This window comes from Rousettus aegyptiacus, unplaced genomic scaffold (genome assembly GCF_014176215.1).
Source record: "Rousettus aegyptiacus isolate mRouAeg1 unplaced genomic scaffold, mRouAeg1.p scaffold_m13_p_4, whole genome shotgun sequence".
In the NCBI taxonomy this organism is placed as follows: Eukaryota; Metazoa; Chordata; class Mammalia; order Chiroptera; family Pteropodidae; genus Rousettus; species Rousettus aegyptiacus.
In genome coordinates this window covers 92,232,280-92,253,841 of record NW_023416307.1, presented here as the reverse complement: position 1 = coordinate 92,253,841, position 21,562 = coordinate 92,232,280, and the positions used below count along the sequence as shown (strand labels likewise).

The following is a 21,562-nucleotide window of genomic DNA, read 5'->3' as shown; positions in this document are numbered from 1 at the left end:
TCCTTGGCTCACCAGATCTACTCCATGCTATGCCTTAGAACTCGTGAACTAAGGACTGGCTATTGGGTTTTACAAAAGACATTCCGCTGTATAGATGAACGAAACTCTGTACTATTTAGGATATTTTTAGCTGTAAGGGACAGAAACCTAACTCAAGCTAACTTAAAAACAAAGGGAATTCATTAGTTTATGGAACTGAATGGTCTTGGGCTTAATGAAATCAGATCCAGTTTGATCCATGGTGTAAATTATATTCCCAGGAACCAATTGCACACACCCCTTACCCTCTCTCTCTGTCTCAGCTCTGCTTTCTTACTTAGTTAACTCCATTCTCAGACTTACGTGGTTGCAAGATGCCTGTCCACAGCTCTGGCCCTTGCATTCTTTCCTCTTCACATGTGCAGAGAATAACCAACGTTTCTTGTTTAATATTCACACTGAATCCCTGGCACTCGCTCTAATTGGCCCTGACTGGCCTGAGTCACCAGCCTATCCTTAGCAATGACCAGTGGGACCTGGAGGCAATGACCGGTGGGTACTTGAATGACGACTGGTGGAAACTGAGAACTATGGCCAATGGGAACTGAGAGAGATGACTGGTGGGATCTTGGAGTGGTGACCTCTGGGAACGATAACAGGTGGGGCTACTTTAGTTTCAGTGGCTAGGGAAAGCCTCACTGAGGAGCTGGTGTTTGCAGAGTCCCAAAAGTTACGCCAGGCTTGCTATAAAACAAGGCTCAAGAGAAGGTCATCCAGAGCAGGAGAGATCATGCTGGGAGAGTCCTGCTGTGGTAGGGTGGGGCAGGATGGCTCTGAGAGAGAGGTGGCATTTGTGGGGACCCTTGAAGGGTCGGACTGGGCCCTGAGGAGATGAATGGAGCCATGTTCCTGGAGGAGGGCATAGCAGGAGTGACTGATCCCTATGAGGTGGGAAAATCCTCCTGGACTGTGTCGAGGACATCAAATTCTTCCTCGGGCCTGCAATGTGGGAGGGAACATGAAAGGGAGCAGTGGAATTCAATGCTAGGAAACAGCTTTTGATTTTTAAAAATTAGATGTCCTTCAAAATGCTATGGAGGGTGACAGGATCACCATGTGGCATGGACCATGTAGAAGATCACTGTCTGATCTCTTTCCCCTCAGAAACCTTTCTTCCTCCAGGAAGTTCATCCCCTGGATCTTCTGGGCAGCTTAGAGAGTCTGGGACAATCCAGGAGGCTACCTTCAATAGTGTCTATTTGGTGTTATGAATCAAGGGATTTTCTGGAGCCAAGTTTCTCTCAAGGCCCCTCCTAGGCCTGAGAACCCCGCCCTGGGTAATTCCAGGCTCTGGGCAGCACCTGGTACATTGTTGGCACTTCCTGGGGGACCTGTCAGAAAGAGATTGATTTTCTCCCTCCAGTGGTGTGGAACATTCTTCCTGCTGCTCCAGACAGGTTTGAGGGTGAGCTGGGGACAGAGAAGCAGATTGAGAATGGCTGCCTGACCCAGTGGAGGAATCTCCTTTGTAGACCCCAGCTGCTACTCCCACACACATCCGGGACAGAGAGCTCATCACCCCTGTAATCCCTTCCAGCTCTGGGCAGCTCGGTGGGGAGGGCTTGCCTCTCACTGAGCTTGTATCTGTTGCCCCCTGCAACTAGAGTCCCAGTTTTGCCCTCTGGACACATAGTCCCTCCTCCTCACTCTGCCCTGGGATAGGCCTGAAGGGCATGTAGGGCAGTAATCAGGCAGAAACTGCCTTCTATCCACTGAGTGGCTCCAGCTCCTTCAGTATGGGGTCATCATCCTCCTTCTACACATTCTGTTTCTGTCCATCTGCTGAGGTGTTGCCCAGTGCTGAAAATATAGCAAGACCATTTCTTCCCTTACTGTGGGCACTAGACCTCAGTTAATATGGCCTCAGATGGCTGGCTTTTTAGCAACCTCTTAGTTCATATTGAACTTGTGGTCATCTAAAGCTTTCAGTGTTTATCCCACTTCTGGCTGGTTTCAACCACATGTTTTAATCTATGGAAGTGACTGAATCCTGGCTGGGACTTAATTCACATTATCCTCTGTGGGCACTCAAGCTGACCTGAGCCAAATTTCAGTGGCACCAAAACACCCTTCTGCTCCCCAGATGTCCTTCCCTTGGGCCACTCACTGTATCTGAAATTTTCTCATTATGCCTTCAATGTGTACTCTTTCCCAAGCCTAGTTCCTCGTCATGTTCCTTGTCTCAGTATACAGCCTCTACATCCATCAGAGGCCCGAGAGTCATCTCTAGGCCCCCCACAGTCCTCAGGGGGTCATTTATAACCACAGATCATTCACAACCAAGTACTGCCAGTTCTGCTCCTTATCTCCCCTCCACTACCACCATCTTTGTTGGAACCATCATTGTCTCTGGCCTGGATGATGGGGATACCTTCCTGACAGATCTCCATCCTTCCACTATGAGTTTCCCAATCTAATTGCCACTCCATCTGGAATGATCTTTAAAGTTGTCCGTCAGACCTCATCACACCCCTGCACAGAAAGCCCCTCAGTAGCACCCCTTAGTCTGTGGATAATCCAGAAGCTTGCTGCTCTGAGTGGCCATCTCCACTGCCTCCCAGCTCCATGTTCCTCTCATTCTGCCCAGCCATGCCTGTGTCATGCTGCTAAATTTGGCCAGCTACTAACTTATTCTTCCTGTTATCTGGCTGCTAGCTTGTCTTCTTGGCGGTGGCTTCCTGGAGCTGCACAAGAGCAGCTCCTCCTGGGTCACGTTTTCTTTGCTCTCTGTTCCACTCCTTCACACCAATTTATAATTAGATTTGGGGCAGGGGGTGGGTCTGCAGGCTCAGAGACGGCAAGAACAGCATCTGCTCGTATCTTGTTCCTCCCAGGACCTCCAGAGCAAGGTTGATGCCAAATAGCACACAGTAGGTGCCCAATGCAAAATGAGAAAGTAAGTTGGTGAATGTTTCACATAAGAACGGACACACACTAGGTCCTTCTTCCACCTTGCACCTAGTCAGCACCTTTTCCTTGCCAGGCTAGTCTCTGCCAGAGGGAAAGATAGAAGTGCATGTCCTGGCCCCAGCCTCTTAGGAGTGTCACACGTGGGGTTCTCCAGAAACAGAGGCTGAGATGGAGTTTCAGGTCCACGCTGTTTATTAAGGGTCAATGAAGAAAGAGAGGAAGAGCAGAATTGGGCAGAAGTGGAGCTGCAGTACTGGCTGGGCTGCTTTGGTGGGAACTCTGGAGCAAGTACTGCCCATCAGAGCGGCCAAACATTAAGACTCCTGCCTCTCTCTGTCCCCTGCAGCAAGCCACCAAGAAAGGCTGCAGTTCTCTGTAGTTGGGACAAATCCCGAAGGATCTGACAATTGGGCAATGTGTGCTGACCTTACTCTTGGTCCTGCGGTATGCTGGAGCTGGTCCTCATGGTCTTGCAAGACCCAGTGTTAAATATTCAAGGACTTGTGAGCTAACTGTTAAACCTTTGGTAGCTTTAAATTAGCCATAGTGGGAGCATTTATCCCATATTACAAAACAAGGCTTTTTTTTTTTTTGAGAGCCGTATTATGAGCACACCACTACCTATAGCTACAAAGCAAGAACACCTTTGAAGAGGGATCTGGGTGGTATATCTCCATGTTCACCACGAAGAGTTGTTGGCCTGAAGGGGAAAGCTGACAGCTAGACAGTCATCACAGGGCCAAGGTGACAAGTACTCAAAAGCTCAGACAGCTATGGAAGCCATGAGAGAGCCACTGACTGCCCTGGCAAATCAAGGAAGGTTTTATAGAGGAGGTGACTTTTTTTTTCTGACATAAAATATTCAAAGGGTAAAAAAGGCAATCTCATGAAAAGAAAGGCTTTCATCCACCTGGCCATCCTGTCCTCTCCAGGTGCCTACCCCAGAGGCAGCTACTCTTACCAACTTCTCACCTATTTTTCCAGAGATACTATTCTGTGCTCTTATGAGCACACATACACAAGGCTTTTCTTTCTTACACAAACAAGCTCATCCCCTACATACTTTTCTGTACCTTGCTTTTTTCTCTTACACATGTATCTTGCTGATCAGCTCTCATTAGTAAATGCAAGTCTACTTCATTCTCTCTAACAGCTGCAGAACATTCCGGTTTATGATTGTACCATCATTTACATAACCAGTTCCCATTGGTGGAGCTTTAGATTCTTTTGGCCATTTGATATTTCAGGTACTTCCTCTGTGCAGCTCTTTGTTATTTCACATATGTACAAGCCTTCCCGGAGGGTACATATTCAGGAGTGCAATTGTTGGGTTAAGCATCAGTAATATCAGTAAAGATTGGCCTTCCAGATTAGGAACAGCGGGTACAAAGCCGAGAGGTGGACATGGAGCAAAGAGCACAGGACTGGGAGTCAAAAGGACAGGGCTCATTCTGGGCTTTGCCACAGAGGAGCGGTGTGTAGCTGCCAGGGAATGGCCAGGACAATGAACCCACTCAAACTGGGGAAATTAAGGAGAGTTTAAAAAGAGAATACTGTTTAACAACTTATGAATGGGTAGGTAGTTTGTGCCATACGCATACAATGGACCATTATTCAGCCAGGAAAAGGAATGAAGTACTGATGCTATACCATGGAGGGATTAGTTACACCATGCTACACCGTGGATGAGCTTTGAAAACATTACATCCAGCGAAGAAAATTAGATACAGAAAGGCCATGTAGCGTATTATTCCATTGATATGAAATGTCTAGAATAGAAAAATAAAGACAGAAAGTAGATTAGTAGTTGGCAGGGACTGAGAGAAAGGGAAAAGTGGGGAGTGACTACTAACAGGTGTGGAGTTTCTTTTAGGGGGATGAAAATGTTCTAAAAGAAAATAGTGGTGATGGTTACACAACTCTGAATATATTAAAAACCATTGAATTGTATATTTGAAGTGAATGAACTGTACAGTGTGTGAATTACATTGAAAGACAACTGTTAAAAAAGAGAGAAATTGCTAATAAAACAAAGGACAAAGTTAAAGGCACCAAAAAGGATGATGCAGTATCCTGGGGCTGGCAATAGTGAGGAATTGTTACTCCTTAGGCCTAAAGGACCAGGAGATTGGAGTGCTAGAATCCTGGAAGACTGTACCAGAAGGACGTCTGAGCAGGAGCTGTGACCTTTGATGGAGAATGCAGCCAACCTGTGGGGCCCATGGGGAGGAGCAAGAGTAATAACTACCAAAACTCTCTTCCTTCCCTCAGCTCCTTCCAGTGCCTTTCAGTGTCCAGACCCACCTGGAAGTGACACAGCTGCATACAAATCATCCCACAACCAGTATGCCCTGAGCCCAATCACTCAGGGCATACTGGTTGTGGGATGATTTGTATGCAGCCATGACTGTATGATAGAAATGGTCAGGGTCCTGGAGCAAGCAAACTCATTAGTGCGGCCCTAAAGTTTACCCTTCTGGGACATGGAACAGGAGGAGGAAGTATGGGAGGTGGCCTGGAAAGACATATGGAGGAGATCCTGCATATTCTGTTACCTTAAGTCCCTTCCTTTCTCTGAGCCTCAGTTTCCTCATCTGTGAAATGGGATGAAAATCCCCATCTCTCAGGAGGTGTAGTAAAATCCAACTCTGTCAGGGCTTTGGAAACATTTTGTATAGGTTAAAGAGCAGCATGGCTAAGATTCTCAGAGAGAGTCAGAAGTGGCCATAGAAATCATCTAGTTCAAACTCTTGAGTTCAAAATGGGAATCCAAGGCTCAGGGAGGGTACCCAACCAATCGGCAGTGGAGAGAGCCAAGTTTCCACTCCAGAGACAGTCCCTACATACAGCTTCTCTCCTGAGATCATTTTAAAGCAGACTTTACTTTTCAGAGCAGTTTTAGGTTCACAGCAAAATTGAGCAGAAGGTATAGAGAGTTCCACGTACCCCCTGCCCTTACATATACATATTCTCCCTACACCCCTCCCCTCTGGCAATTATCAGTTTGTTCTGTGTCTATGAGACTGTTTTCATTTAGTTTATTTCTTTTGTTCCTTAGATTCCGCATTTAAGAGAAATCATATGGGATTTCTCTTTCTCTGACTTATTGCACTCAGCATAATACCCTCTAGTTTCATTCATGCCATTGCAAATGATAAGATTTCATTTTTCATGGCTGAGTAATAGTCCACTATGTAGATATGAACCATAACTTCTTTATCTGATCATTCATTGATGGCCAAATAGTTTGCTTCCATGTCTTGGCTATTGTGAATAGTGCTGCTGTGAACATAGAAGTGCATAGATCATTACGAACTAGTTTTGGTTTGGTTTTCTTTGGATAAATATCCAGAAGTGCAATTGCTGAGTCAAAGGTAGTTCTATTTTAATTTTTTAGGAACCTCCAAACCGTTTTCCATAGTAGTTGTACAAATTTGCAATCCCACCAACAGTGTACAAGGGTTCCCTTCTCTCCACATCCTCACTAATATTTGTTTTTTGATTTATTAATGGTGGCCATTAGGCCAGGTGTGAAGTGAGATTGCATTGTGGTTTTAATTTGCATTTCTCTGATGATTAGTGACCTTTATTATCTTTTCATAAGACTATTGGCCTCCTGTATGTCTTCTTTGGAGAAATGTTTATTCAGATCCTCTTCCCATTTTTAAATTGGATTGTTGTTTTTTTGTTGTTGCTGAGTTGTATGAGTTCTTTATAAAATTTGAATATTAATCCCTTATCAGATGTATCATAGGAAAATATGTTCTCCAATTCAATAGGTTGTCTTTCTTTCATTTTTTTGATGGTTTCCTTTGTTGTGCAAAACCTTTTTAGTTTGATGTAATCTCATTTGTTTATTTTTTCTTTTGTTTTCCTTGTCCTAGGAGATATATCAGAAAAAAAAAAATTACTAATAGCAAAATTAGAGACTTTACTGCCTACGTTTTCCTCTAGAAGTTTTATGGTTTTAGTTCTTACATTTAAGTCTCTGATCTATTTCAAGTTTATTCTTGTGTATGGCATAAGAAGGTGGTCCAGTTTAACCTTTTTTCACATATCTCTCTTGTTTTCCCAGCACCATTTATTGAAGAGACTGTCTTATCTCATTCTATATTCTTGACTCCTTTGACACAAATTAAATGAACGCATAGGTGTGGATTTATTTCTAGGTTCTCAACTCTGTTCCATTGCTCTATGTGTCTGGTTTTGTCCCTGTTCCATGCCATTTTCATTACTATACCCTTGTAGCGTAGTTTGATATCAGGTGATGTGATATCTCCAACTTTATTCTTCTTTCTCAAGATTGCCATAGCTATTCAGGGTCTTCTATGGTTCCATATAAGTTTTTTTAATATTTGTTCTAGTTCTGTGAAAAATGCCATTTGTATTTTGATAAAGATTGCATTCAATCTATAGATAGCTCTGGGTTAAATGGGCATTTTAACAATGTTGATTATTCCCATCCATGAGCATTGGGATATGCTTGCATTTATTGTATGCTCTTCAATTTTTTTTTTTTTCAGTGACATACTTTTCCAAGAATAGGTTCTTTACCTTCTTGGTTAATTTGATTCTTTATTTTATTGTTTTGATGCAATAGTAAATGTTTCCTTCATTTCTCTTTCTGAAAGTTCATCATTGGTGTATAAAAATGTAACTGACTGCTGCATATTAATTTTGTATCCTGCTACTTTAATGATTTTATTTATCGGTTCTTATATTTTTTCGTGGAATCTTTAGTGTCATCTGCAAATAATGACAGTTTTACTTCTTCCTTTCCAATTTGGATGTCATTTATTTCTTTTTCTTATCTGATTGCTGCAGCTAGGACTTCCAGTACTATGTTGAATAGAAATAGTGAAAGTGGACATCTGTCTTTTTCCTGGTGTTAAGGAAAACATTTATAGCTTTTCCCTATTGAGTATAATGTTAACTGTAGGTTTATCATATATGAACTTAATTATGTTGAGGTATGTCTCCTCTATTCCCACTTTGCTGAGAGTTTTTATCATAAATGAATGCTGGATTTTGTCTAATGCTTTTTCTGCATCTATTAATATGATCATGTGATTTCCATCTTTCAATTTGTTAATGTGGTATATCACATTAATCGATTTGCAGATATTAAACTAACTTTGTATCTTGGAATAAATCCAATTCAATCATGGTATATGATATTTTTAATATATTGCTGAATTCAGTTTGCTAATATTTTGTTGAATATTTTTGCATCAATGATGGGTATTGGCCTATAGTTTTCTTTTTGTATTGTCTTTGTTTTTGGAATTAAGGTAACGGTGGCCTCATAAAAAGAGTTAGGGAGCCTTCCCTCTTCTTAAATTTTTTGGAATAGTTTGAGAAGAATAGGTGTTAATCCTTTTAATGTTTGATAAAATTCACCTATAACACCCCCAATTCAAGACTTTTGGTTTGGGGGAGTTTTTTGATTACTAATTCAATTTTGTTAGTGGTAATCTGTCTGTTCAGTTTTTCTTTTTCTTGTTTATTCTGTCTTGAAACATTGTATGTTTCAAAGAATGTATCCATTTCCTCTAGCTTATCCAATTTGTTGGCATGAAATTGTTCATAGTATTTTCTTGAATTAATTCTTTGTACTTCTATAGAGTTCATAGTTACTTATCCACTTTCTTTTCTGATTTGATTTATTTGGGTCTCTTTTTTTCTTGATGGATCTGATTAAAGGTTTAACACTTTTGTTTATCCTTTTAAAGAATTAGCTCTTGATTTCATTGATCTTTTGTATTGTTTTTCTAGACTCTATTTTATTTATTTCTGTTCTGATCTTTATTATTTCCTTCCTTCTACACACTTTGGGTTTCGTCTGCTGTTCTTTTTCTAGTTCTTTTAGGTATAAGGTTAGATTGTTTATTTGAGATTTTTCTTTTTTCTTGAGGTAGAACTGTATTGTTATGAATTTCCCACTTAGGACAACTTTTGCTGTATCCCATAGGTTTTGAGTTGTGTTTTTCATTTTCATTGTAGCTAGGTATGTTTTGATTTCTTCCTTGATCTCATTGTTAACTCATTCATTGTTTAGTAGCATGTTGTTTAACCTCCATGTGTTTGTATATTTTCCAGTTTTTTTCCTCTGGTTGATTTCTAGTTTTATACCATTGTAATTGGAGAAGACACTAGATATGACTTCAATCTTCTTGAATTTATCGAGACTTGTTTTGTGGCCTAACATGTTTTATTTTGAAAAATGTTCCATGTGAAGTTGAGAAAATTGCATAGTCTCCTGCTTTGGGGTGAAATGTTCTGAACATATCGGTTAAGTTTAGTGTGTCATTTAAGCCTGTCGTTTCTTTGTTGATTTTCTGTCTGGATGATCTGTCCATTGATGTTGATGGGGTGTTGAAGACTTCTACTATGAATGTGTTACTATTGATCTCTTCCTTTCTGTTGGTCAATAATTGCTTCATATATGTAGGTTCTCCTATGTTGAGCACATATATGTTTAGTAGGATTTTATCCTCTTATTGTATTGATCCTTTATAATTATGTAATGTTCTTCTTTATCTCTTATTATAGCCTTTGTTTTAGAGTCTATTTTGTCTGATATAAATACTGCTACCCTGATGTTTTTGTTTGTTTGTTTGTTTGTTTTTATTTCACTTGCATGAAATATTTTATTCCATCCCTTTACTTTCATTCTCTGTGTGTCATTTGACCTGAAGTGGATCTCTTGTAGACAGCATATGTATGGATCTTGTTTTATTATCCATTCAGCTATCTTATGTGTTTTGATTGGAGCATTTAATCCATTTATATTTAAAGCGATTATCGATAGGTACATAGTCATTGCTATTTTTATTTTTCTTATTTATGGGGATTTACTTCTTTTTATAGAAGTTCTTTTAATATTTCCTGTAATTTTGGCTTGTTGGTATAGAATTATTTTAGCTTTTTTCTGTCTAGGAAGCTCTGTATCTCTTCTTCATTTTCAATTGATAGCCTTGCTAGATAGAGTAGTCTTGGTTGTAGGTTCTTATTTTTTTATTATTTTGAATATGTCATGCCAATCCCTTCTGGCCTGCAAAGTTTCTGTTGAAAAATCATCTGACAGTCTTATGAGAGTACCTCGTAAGTAAATAGCTGCCTTTCTCTTGTCACTTTTAAGATTCTCTCTTTGTCTTTAACCTTTGGTGTTTTAATGATGATGTGTTTTGGAGTGGGTCTTTTTGAATTCCTCTTGTTTGGGAGTCTCTGTGCTCCTGAATTTTTATGTCTATATCCTTCACCAGGCTAGGGAAGTTTTCTGTCATTATTTCTTCAAGTAGGTTTTCAATTCTTTGCTCTCTCTCTCTCTTTCTCTTCTCTTCTGGTACTCCTATAATGCCAATTTTGGTGTTGTCTCAGAGGTCTCTTAAACTTTCCTTATTTGTTTGATTCTTTTTTCTTTTTGTTGTTTTGAATGGATGTTTTCTGTCACCTTGTCTTCCAACTTGCTAATTTGATCCTGCACTTCATATAACCTACTGTTGATTCCTTCTCGTGTATTCTTCATTTCAGTTATTGTAGTCTTCATTTCTGACTGTTTTTTTTAATGGTGTCTATATCTTTTTTTATGCTTACTCTTGCTCTGTTGAAGTTCTCACTGAACTCATCTATCCTCCTCCTAAGTTCATTGAGCATCTTTATAACCAGTGTTTTGAACTCTGTCTTTGGTAGGTTGCTTGTTTCATTTAGTTTGTTTTTTTTTTTTCCTGGAGTTTCCTCTATTGTTTCACTTATGGCATGTTCCTTTTTTTCCTCATTTTAGTTGTTTCTCTGTGTTCATTTCTATATGATAGGTAGATTTGTTACATTTCTCAGCCTTGGCCAGGTGGCCTTATGTAGTAGGTGTCCTGAGCAGTGTCTCACTGGCACAATCTCCCTGATCACCTGCTCTGGGGGCTCTAGGTTTGTTCCTTGTGTGAGTTGTGTGTGTTCCCCTGTTGTAGCTAAGCCTTGATTGCTGTTAACATGGCAATATATGGGACTGATACGGAAGATGGGCTGTGAGGATTGGCCACACCCACAGGGTATGAGCTGCTGTGTGGGGGCTGACCCCACAGAGTGGGATTCACCCCAGCAGGCTCATGTATTTCTTGAGACCACCTTTTTGGTGTTCTGCTTATGGAGTTAGTCAGGTGGTGCTCTGTTGTGGTCTGATGCTAGCCTATGGGTATGTTGGTTCTGGGGCCCCTTGGGAGGGGCTCCTGTGTAGGCCAGGGTCAATCGCTGCCTTTGACTATTTGGAGTTACCTGGTAGGAGCTATAAAATGATCTGCAAAATGTTGCTGTCTGCACTGGACCTGGAGGCATGTGGGAGAGATTACACTATGAACCAAGGTCTCTTATCCCTAGTACTGGGCCTGTGGTGGCTCGGCAAAATAAGCAGTGCATCTCAAGGCCTGAGGCTGTCTGCAAGTTGTCTGTTAAGTGTCCACATTTGAGTTCCTTTGGTTGGTAAAGAGTTGGGCAGGTTGGGGACCCAGGGTGTCCCTGGGGTAAAACATGTAGATTTCACCTGGCCAATATAGAATCAAGGTTTTTTTCAGTGCTTAATCTGTGTCTTTCTGTAAAAGCCTCAGATCACAGTAAGGCCAGCTACTGCCAGCCTCAGGTCTACAGATGCTCAAAATTTGTTCATGAAATATTGTAGCTTTGGGCAGGGTTTGTGGCCCACCACCAAAAGTCTCTCCCGGGATGCATTGCCTCTGTGCAAGCCACGCAAGCTGAGGGCTGTTGTTTCTTGTCAAATTCACAGCCCAGGGAAAACACAGGATGGGACTGGCTGCCTGACAGTAGGCCCACCATGGGCAATTTGTGGATTGGGTTGCACACAGTCTCAGGGAGACACAGGGTGGAAAAAGTCAATCCTTCAGACCAATGCAGATTGCTGCCAGAGCTGAGCCCGTAGGGTCCCACAAAAGTCACAGATTACCATGAGGCCAGCCACTATTGGCCTTAAGCCCACAGACCTCAGTGATCCACCCAAGAGACACTGCAGTTCGGGTTGGCACCAGTGGCCCGCCACCAAAAGTCTCTCCTATAAAGTGCAGGCCATGCACAGTCCATGGAAGGTGCAGGGAGGGGCCAGCTGCCTGGCAATGGACTGCCGCAGGCAATTTGTGGATTGAGTGGGGTGTGAACCCAGGAAGACATGGAATGGAATGGGCTGATCTCACCAGGCCAATTCAGATTCAGAATTGGCCATGCAGGGGGAGGATTAAACCCAGGCAAGATGATGCCTCTCTACAGACTGCCTTGGAGAAGGTCCAACAAAGGCGCAATGGCAACTGTCCCTCCAGCCCTCGCTCTCATGCCACACAGCTCAGTCTTTCCCTGTATCTCTCCCATACCTCTCAAGCTGCTGACCCTCCACTGGTGCCCAGTGTGAGTGCCTGTGAGTGAGTAAAGGGGATGTCTGCATTTTCATGTTCTTTCCATCACACCCAGATAGCCAGAGTCTCTACTAATTTTTACTGTCAGATTTTGTGAGAACTTTTCTTCCTGGGAGTGGACCCCTGGGCTGGGGAGCTAGGGCCTCTCTTTCCTTCGGCAGAAACTCTGTAGCTGCTCTCTCTCTCCTGGTGCTCAGCCACCACAGGCAGGTGCGGGACCAGGCCGCTTCACACCTCTGCCCCTCCTACCAGTCTTGATGTGGCTTTTTCTTTCTATCTTCGATGTATGTGTTATAATCAGCAAGAATTCATGGTTGTTCTCGAAGTTGTTTGTTTTATAATTTGGTTGTAATTTTACTATGGTCCTGGGAGAAGGTGAGCCTTATTTTTAACTAGCCTGCCATTTTGATCTAAACCCTTCTATGTGTGTTTTTTTTTTTAAATCATAAATTCTGCTCCTTGTCTCTACTGGCTTTCCTATCCACTCAAAGTAAAATCTCATCCCCTAGCCTAAGGAGACAAGACAATTAAATCATGTGGTGGTTGATATGAGATCCTGGAACAGAAAAAAGATGATCAAGTATAAACGAAGGAAAGCCGAATAAAGTGTAGACCTCAGTTAATAATAACGTATTAATATTAACTGATTAATTGTAACATTTACGATACTAATGTGAGATGTTAGTAATAGGGGAACTGGAAACAGTGTGCATGAGAACTCTCTATACTATCTTCACAATTTTTCTTTAAATTTGAAACTGATCTTAAAAATAAAATTTATTTTTAAAAAACTGAATAAGAAATAAATCCCACCTTCGCATGGTCCATGGAGCCTGTGGGATGGGAGCCCCAACCCGTGTCACCTCAGCACCTGTACTTATTGTCCCAGTCATCACATTCTAGCCAGATGGCCTGGCTCTACTCTGCAATAATAATAATAATAATAATAATAATAATAATAATAATAATAAAAGTCTCAGACCCTTTGCCCTGCTGTTCCTCACATGGGAATGAAATGAGAGAATGATTCTGCGCTGCCATGTGCTTGCTTGTCTTATCTTGGGTTCTGCCCTCTGCTCAAATGTCATCTCCTCAAAGAGGTTGCCCTCTACCATCAAGGTCACATAGCCTTCCCTTACCTCATCCCTCACTCTCTAGCTCATAACTCCTGTTCCATTTTCTTTTTCTCACTTATTTTATTATTTGAACCAGTTACCTGTTTTCCTCTGCCATATAGATTGTGCTCTTTATAAAGATGGCAGCTCCATCCCCCTTTTCTTTGCTGAATCCTCAATCCTTGCATGATGTAAACACATAGTATGTGTTCAGTTCATACCCTTGGTTTCTGTGAAAGCCAGTTTCCAGGCCTGCACTGACTGACGAGCAGTGAGTGGGGCCTGTGGCTGGAGCTGGAGGTGAGAAGGGAACACAGCCCTGTCATCATGTCATCTGAGGCCCCTGGTGGTTTTCAGCCCCCAAACCACTGTTGAGGCAAGAGGCATAAGGAGAACTGAGCGTGCTCAGAGGCTGCTGAGACCAGACATCAGACTCTGGACCTCACAGATCTATTTTCTCGTTTCTTTTCCTTTTGTACTGAGGCATCTCTGCAACACAGGATGGTAAAATAGCAGACCATGAGCAGTTTTATGTTGCTAGTCTTTAAGCTGAGACCCAGCAATGCATCCATGGATGTAAAATATTGGCATTGATCCATACCAGCGGTTCCAAGACCCCTCCTTCCCCACTATGGATCCTCCCTGGATCCTCCTAATTTCTCTTCCATCCAGCAATGTAGGGTCGATGCTCAGGGTGGTTGTTTGGGCCTGAGCATACCAGTTGTGGAATAGTTTAAATGCATCCTGTTAGCAAATTTACCTTTGGGAATTTTCTGAGAACACCTGCTGTGTACCAGGAACTGGGAAAGTACATGGAGTCATGTAATTTACACCCTGAAAACCCTCCGACTGGTAGATACTGAATTACAATCCAGACTTCAAGCATAAAGGGAGATCCAGAAGTCTCTCTGGACCTCTCAGAAGCTGGTAGTCAGCCTGGCCTCATGGGGTTGGCACAGAGTGTGCAAAGAATGTAGCTTTGTCCTGCACACACTTCCTCTGTTGTTGTCTCCTGCCTTGGAGAGAGGGCCTGGGGCTTACTTGGATGCCCATCTGGGTGACCAGTGCTGGCCAGGAGGGCTGTGATTATGCCCAGCTTAATGCAGACATAATGTAATCACTGAGGCTCTCAAAATGCAGAGTTTGCAGGGTTAACAAGCTGGTGTCATCTGATTAGGGGCCCACATAAATACCACAATAGCCTCAGGTCATAGGCAGCCACAGAAGAAGAAGGAGGACATGTGCAAGAGTGGCAGCTATACACAACCCAACCCAAGAGCCTGCCCTTCAGCACTGGAGTCCCTTGCCCAGGGTCCACCACAATAAAAACTTTTGGTGTCACACACCTGCAAATAGTGGTTTCTAATTAAAACCTTCTAGGGACTTTTTTGAAAAACAACTTTGTTGAGATATAATTCACTTATCGTACAGTGCACTCATTTAAAGTGTGCAGTTCAACACTTTAAAATAATATTCACAGATGTGTGCAACAATCACCACAATCAATTTTAGAATATTTTTGTTACCTCAAAAAGAAACCTGTACCCTTTAGCAGTCACTCTTCATTTACCCAACATCCTCCAAGTCCATAGTCAGGTTCCGGAGACTACTCTCTTTCTGGTTCATAGCCAACACCTTCTCACTGTACCCTCCCGTGGCAGAAGGGTCTGGAGTCTCTTTGGAGCCTTTTTTACAAGGCACTAATCCAATTTGTGAAGGTTCCACCTCCATGATCTTAAAAACCTTCCAAAGGCCCCACCTACTAAAATCATCACCTTCTTTCAGGGTGTGAGTGGGGGAACACAAAGATTCAGAACATAATTCTGAGTCATAGGATAACTCCCTGTCCAATGCTTTGAGAAACTGCCAAGCTGTTTTTCACAGAGGCTGTACCATTGCACATTCCCAGCGGCGGTGTATGTGAGTTGTCACTTCTCCACATCTTCACTAACACTTGTTATGTCTGAATTTCTTTCTTCAGCCATCCTAGTTTGTGTGAGGGAATATTTCACTGTGGTTTTGACTTGCATTTACCTGATGATTAGTGATGCTGAGCATCTTTCCACACGCTTATTGGCCATTGTACTCATTGCTTTTGTGTAAATTGCAAGATATAGCTTACATGCAAAAAAAGGGCTCAGACTACGCTGATTTAAAACAACTATAAAGTACCCATATTAAGGAACAAAACATTACCAGAACCCCAGAAGTCATCTGGGTGACCATTAACAAACAGAGCCCTTTACCTCCTACCCCAGAACAACCACTGTCTCGATATTTGCATCTCTTATCTCTTTACTTTTCATACTTTTTCCTTCTGTGTGTGTCCTTAAACAAGATAATCTAGTTTTGCCCACCTATGAACTCGATACAGATGAAATCACTCTGTGGAAATCTTTTGTTTGCATGTTTACCTCCCCACTACATTTCTGAGGTCAGCCTCTGTTAGTATGGGTTTCTGTATCTGTTCATTGTCCCTGCCCTATAGTGTCCTGTTGAGTACACACACCTCAGTTTATCTTTGATGGACATATATTTCCATGACGGACATCTGGGCAGTGCCCAGTTTGGAGCTAGCCTAAAAACTTCTGCTATGAACATCTCTGAGCCTGCTTCCTGCTCACACAGCATACATTTCTCTAGACTCCATGTTTGGAAGTGAAATTTATGAATCATAGATCTGTGCATCTTCAGCTTTCTTAAACACTCTGCTACATGTGCACTCCCAACAGTAGTGTATGAGAGTTTCAGGTGCTCCACGTCCTTGCCAACACTCAGTAGTGTTGAAATTTGTTCTGAATGTCCCCCAGGCATCTCTGTGTTGAAGTCTCTGACTGCACTAAAATCTCAGTCAGCCAGGCTGTCATGCCTCAAAAAATGTCTGCCTAACCCTGCTCCAAACACATATCACACCTCTGAACTTCACTGTTTTACTGCTTTTTAGGCCAAGAAGAAAGGTAAGCTGGACCTTTGGGAACTCTCTCCTCACTGACAACCAAAAAGGATGTCTTTGTTATTTGGGCAACTAATCATCGGTGCTAGCTGTAAGTGTATAAAGGTCACATAAGGGTGTCAGCTTACAGTAGGCACTCTGTCATACTAAGTGTCCTGATACTAGAACTGTCAACCATCCAGAACTTCTGTCCTTGAACATTCTGGATACTTGTGGCATCACTTGCTCATTTGACTGCCGGTATTGTGGTTGAAATACAGTGACCCCCACTTCCTGTTGAGCATATTGACCAAGCCCTGGTCATCTCCTCCTGGAAGCAGAACAATCAGGGCTGGAAAGATCCTGAATACGAACCCATCCTTGAAGACGGGAACCTTATCTTGTCACCTCTGTATCTCCAGCACCTGCACAGGCCCAGGCCCAGTGGAAGAACTGATGACTATTTTCCGAACATTTGATTCTGTTTCAGAACTCTAACTTTTGTCAGAAAAGATAAAATTGCCTTAACTCCCTGTTTCAGTGAAGGCAACTGAGGCCCAGAATCAGGGTGTGACAACCTCAAGGGCACATAGCCAGTAAGCAGCCACCAAGGATCTGGTTCACACTCCTCAGCCTCCTTCACCAGTATGCCCACTCTAGGAGTTAGCTGAGTCTCAGTTTCTTCCCCGTAAATGGAATCATACTAACCTCACAGAGTTAAATATGATGCCATATATAAAAGCATGTGCCCAATGCATGTACAGATGATTAATAAATGTTCAGTCATTTTCTCATTTGTTCACTTATATTCTTTCACTGTAAAACAGACAAAGGCAATTTGACAATCCAGATGAAGTCCCATAAAAATGTTCATACCCTGTGACTCTAATACATCCCCATCCTTGGTACACAGAAAGAACTTAATAAAATGTCTATTAGGATGAAATCAAACTGAAGAGGATAAGGAAGAGAAACTTCAGTTCCAAATATACTTGCTTCCACATTACATATAGTTAAAATGAAGAACAGAAAGAAAGAAGGAAAGAAAGAAAAACACAGAGAGGAAAAGGAGGGAGGGAAGGAAGGCATGAGGAAAGGAAAGAAAAAAAATTTTTTTTAACTTGAAAACAACCTAAATATCCTGCACTATTGGAGAGAGGGATGGTAAATGTTGCCTTCTTTTATTGTTGGGGTGTTCCAAAGCTGGGAGTAGCAAAATATGGCCCATGGATCATCTCTGGCCCATTGCCTAAATATGTAAATAAAGAGTGAATGAAAATCAGCCATTAGTTTTGCCTGTCCTCAAACTTCCTATCAATAAAATCATACAGTATATTCTCTTTTGTAGCCAACCTTTATCATTCAGCTTTATACCTTAGAGATCTGTTCTTCTATGTATTTAGTAGTTCATTCATTTTTACTGCTGTCTAGTATTTCATTGTATGATTATTATTAATTACTACTTATTATCCCCATTCTGCATATAAAGAAACTACAGTACAGAGGGAAAAATTAAGTTGCCTCAAGACGCACAGCAGGTTCATGTTAGATCTTGGATTTAAACCCTGGGTCTAGAGTCTGTGCTTCCCCTCACCTCCACCCTTTCCTTACAATGCTGCCTCTCATGCTATGATGATGGAAGCCCAAGAGATATTGGAAACTCGAAAGAAGGAGCACAGTATCTAGCCTGGGAGTCAGAGAAGCCTGCCAGGGAAGCTTAAATCAGAGCCATGGTTTCCAGATTCAGCTGTTCACAGGGCCTGGCAGGTGTCATAAGTAATCAAAGCAAATGACCTGGAAAACCATAGCTTTAGATCAGGAAGGCAATAGGGAGCAGTGAGGACTAGGGCTTACTAACAGATACTGACCCATGAGGAAGATAGATACTGGTACTGATCCAAGTACTGTTGCCATATGACAATGCCAGCAGAAGTTGTGGTGAGCTAGAATATAGCAGTACTGCCAGGCTGGCATTTGTGGCCAGCTTCTATGCTAAGAGGTCAATACTCAGTTACACTAGTCATTAAGTAGTTTGAATATCACCCCAGAGTTGTCAGATACCCTTTCTATTTGCCACAAAAACAAGAACAAGAACAACAACAACAACAACAACAACAAAAACATGGAAGTCTGCCTGTTAATATCTCCTGGTTTTTAAATGTTGGTTCAAAAATTATTTTAAACCTGTTCAGACCTAAGAGAACCTATGTGTGTTCCGGACTAACCCGAACTGATCTAAGAGCAAGTCTAACAATGTCATAGGAATTGGGAGACAAGGAAGGCAAGTTAGTTCCAGGTGAAAGACAATACAGGGGTTGGAGATGACAGGGATTTGAATCCAGGTCTCAGTTTCCTGTGCCGAAAAGAATAAAATCAGACTCAGCTAGGTGGGGCAAAGGGTGGGCCAGGCTGAGGGCTGCGCTCTGCTTAATGTACAATGACATGTTCTATGCTCTTTTCTGCCCACCCCTGCAGATCCTGGAAGAGAACATGAAGTTGGAGTGTAAGTGCCATGGCGTGTCAGGCTCGTGCACCACCAAGACGTGCTGGACCACACTGCCACAGTTCCGGGAGCTGGGCTATGTGCTCAAGGACAAGTACAATGAGGCCGTCCATGTCGAGCCTGTACGCGCTAGCCGCAACAAGCGGCCCACCTTCCTGAAGATCAAGAAGCCACTGTCATACCGCAAGCCCATGGACACAGACCTGGTGTACATCGAGAAGTCACCCAACTACTGTGAGGAGGATCCAGTGACCGGTAGTGTAGGCACGCAGGGCCGCGCCTGCAACAAGACAGCCCCCCAAGCCAGCGGCTGTGACCTCATGTGCTGTGGCCGTGGCTACAACACCCACCAGTATGCCCGCGTGTGGCAGTGCAACTGCAAATTCCACTGGTGCTGCTATGTCAAGTGCAACACCTGCAGCGAACGCACGGAAGTGTACACGTGCAAGTGAGCTGGAGACTGCACCATATGTTGCCCTTGGACCAGGCAGGCTACCTCCAGCTACAAGTTAGAATGTGGGGAGGACCAGTTTCCAAGCTGAAATCATCCTGGCAGGTCACTTCTCAGATCTTCACAGGAAACTACAGAGATGCTGAGCTTGTCTTTTCTGCTGTGGGGGCACCTCTCTTGGGTTTCCGGCAGGCACCTGTGGGAAAGAGCTCTCCAGAGCCCTTAAGGATTCTGCTCCACACACAGTTGCTGCTCCACCCTGCCCCAGATGCTGCCTGGGGCCCTCCTTGGCTGCAGCAGAGCCTTTTGCAGCAGAAACCCTGGATCCTTAAGCCTCATCATAGCAATATTTAACAATTTATTCTGATAAAAAAATAATATTAATTTATTTAATTAAAAAGAATCCTTTCACCTCATCGGGATCCGTTTTCTGCAATCAAAGTAGACTCTTTGCTTTCCTTGCAGGATAATTTTGTCAGTAGGACAAGGAGCCAAGTAGACTACTGTACATAATTATTCTTTATGCAGATATTTCTACTAGTTGATTTTGCAAGTATCCTCTTGCAACATTAGATGTTTAAGTACAAGGGCAAATGTCCTTTATGCATATATAGATACACACACACACACACACACACACACACACACACACACTTTTTTTTCTGTTTGCTGCTACTTATCCAGAAATTTAAGCTGGTCCATCCAGATTTGAAGATGTTTTTCAGAATATGTTTCCCATCCTTTAATCCTTCTCAATTCAAACTTCATCATTAGGAAAATCCAGTTTGGAATATATAGGAAGAGGAAAGATAATAAAACTTTCAGCAGTTTCTGTCTTTTGGAAAGAGAGCCACTGGATAAGAAAGAATATTTTGTAAGAGACTATTTTTATATGAATATTTTATTTATATCAACTCTGGCTGTATCATTCCATGGCCTGTGCCTCTAATTCTGATACTTGCTTTGGGATAAGGAGGGGCCAGGCCTGGGTGTGGAGTCGGGACCCATGAGGACCCTCACATAGCTGGTTTTTAGTCTTATTGGCCAAGCGGGCAGAGTGGCCCCTGGACACCTAGGCTGCAGTGTCGTCGGTGTTACCTGGGAGAAGAATTGAGTCCCCAGCCTCGACTTGTTAAGCTCAGGCCTCTGGAACAAGGTCACTGAGTGGTGATCTTGTAAGGAGCCATGTGGTGAGCAGGTCTGTGCCCTCAGCATTGCATCACTATCACAGGGACTTGGTCATTGCCACATAGCAGAAGCCTGCCCAAGGAACCCACTCCTCACCGGAATATACCTGCCGTTGCCGTGTGTCCCCGGGAAGGGAGCATGATGAGGCACAGTCCTCAGCTGTAGGGCAGAAACCTGGAGTGAGGGGTCCCGTCAGCAGCAAGGCCCAGCAGGGCTTCCTAGCTGTCACAGTCCAGAGCAGAGTGTCAGAGTTGTGGATAAGGCCACCCTGCTCTGGGCCCACCTACATCCAGTGCCTCTCAACCTGAAAAGCTTTCCCCCAGGTGGCTGTGGGTATTCTGTGTCTATTTGCATGCGTGTGTGTGTGTGTGTGTGTGTGTGTGTGTGTGTGTGTGTGTACACTTTAAGAGTTCTTGGGGGAGTCATGTGACTTTGCACCTTCAAATACCTCTGGGGTGCTGATTTGTGTGTAGCTCATGTACTCCTATGTGTACCCAACTTTCTCTTTATCACTCTCTATCTGTGTGCCTGAGCGATTTGGGGTGGTGTGTGGATGTAGGTGTGTGCCTGTGCATCTGCTGGTTTCCAGGTGTCTCTGCTTGCGGGAGAGGACTTGTGGTGTGAGGCAGACTGCAGGGACCTTTGGCAATTGTGCTGAGCCACCTATTGATGGCACCTCTGAATTCCATGTCCACAGACACTGGTGAAACTCAGGAACCTCTGAGATTACAGCCCCAAGGCCCCAAGCCCTGGGACCCTCTTGGTGTCTAGGCTCTGTCAAACACCCAATGTCAGCACTGGGCCTGGATCACAGCATGGACAAATAAAATTGCTGGACGGTTGGTTGATTTCTTCCCTTGGACCATTTTTTCTTCTTTACTTGGGTGTTAGGATGGGTAGCATGTGAAGGAATGAGTGGATGGATGGATGGATGGATGGATGGATGGATGGATGGATGGATGAATGGATGGATGGATGTGTGAGTAGATGAATGGGCAGGTGGGTGGATGGGTA

General features: G+C 43.0%; 1 protein-coding gene across 1 annotated transcript in view; it reads left to right on the top strand.

Annotated features, from left to right (window-relative positions):
* The window catches only part of WNT7A (Wnt family member 7A), a 68,155-nt gene extending 47,228 nt beyond the window's left edge, over nt 1–20,927 (top strand). Inside the window, exon 4 of the mRNA XM_016129584.2 lies at nt 18,882–20,927. Coding sequence (XP_015985070.1) covers nt 18,882–19,361 — 480 coding nt within the window. The 3' untranslated portion in view covers nt 19,362–20,927. The remainder of the gene's footprint in view (nt 1–18,881) is intronic.
* Nucleotides 20,928–21,562: the final 635 nt, after the last annotated feature.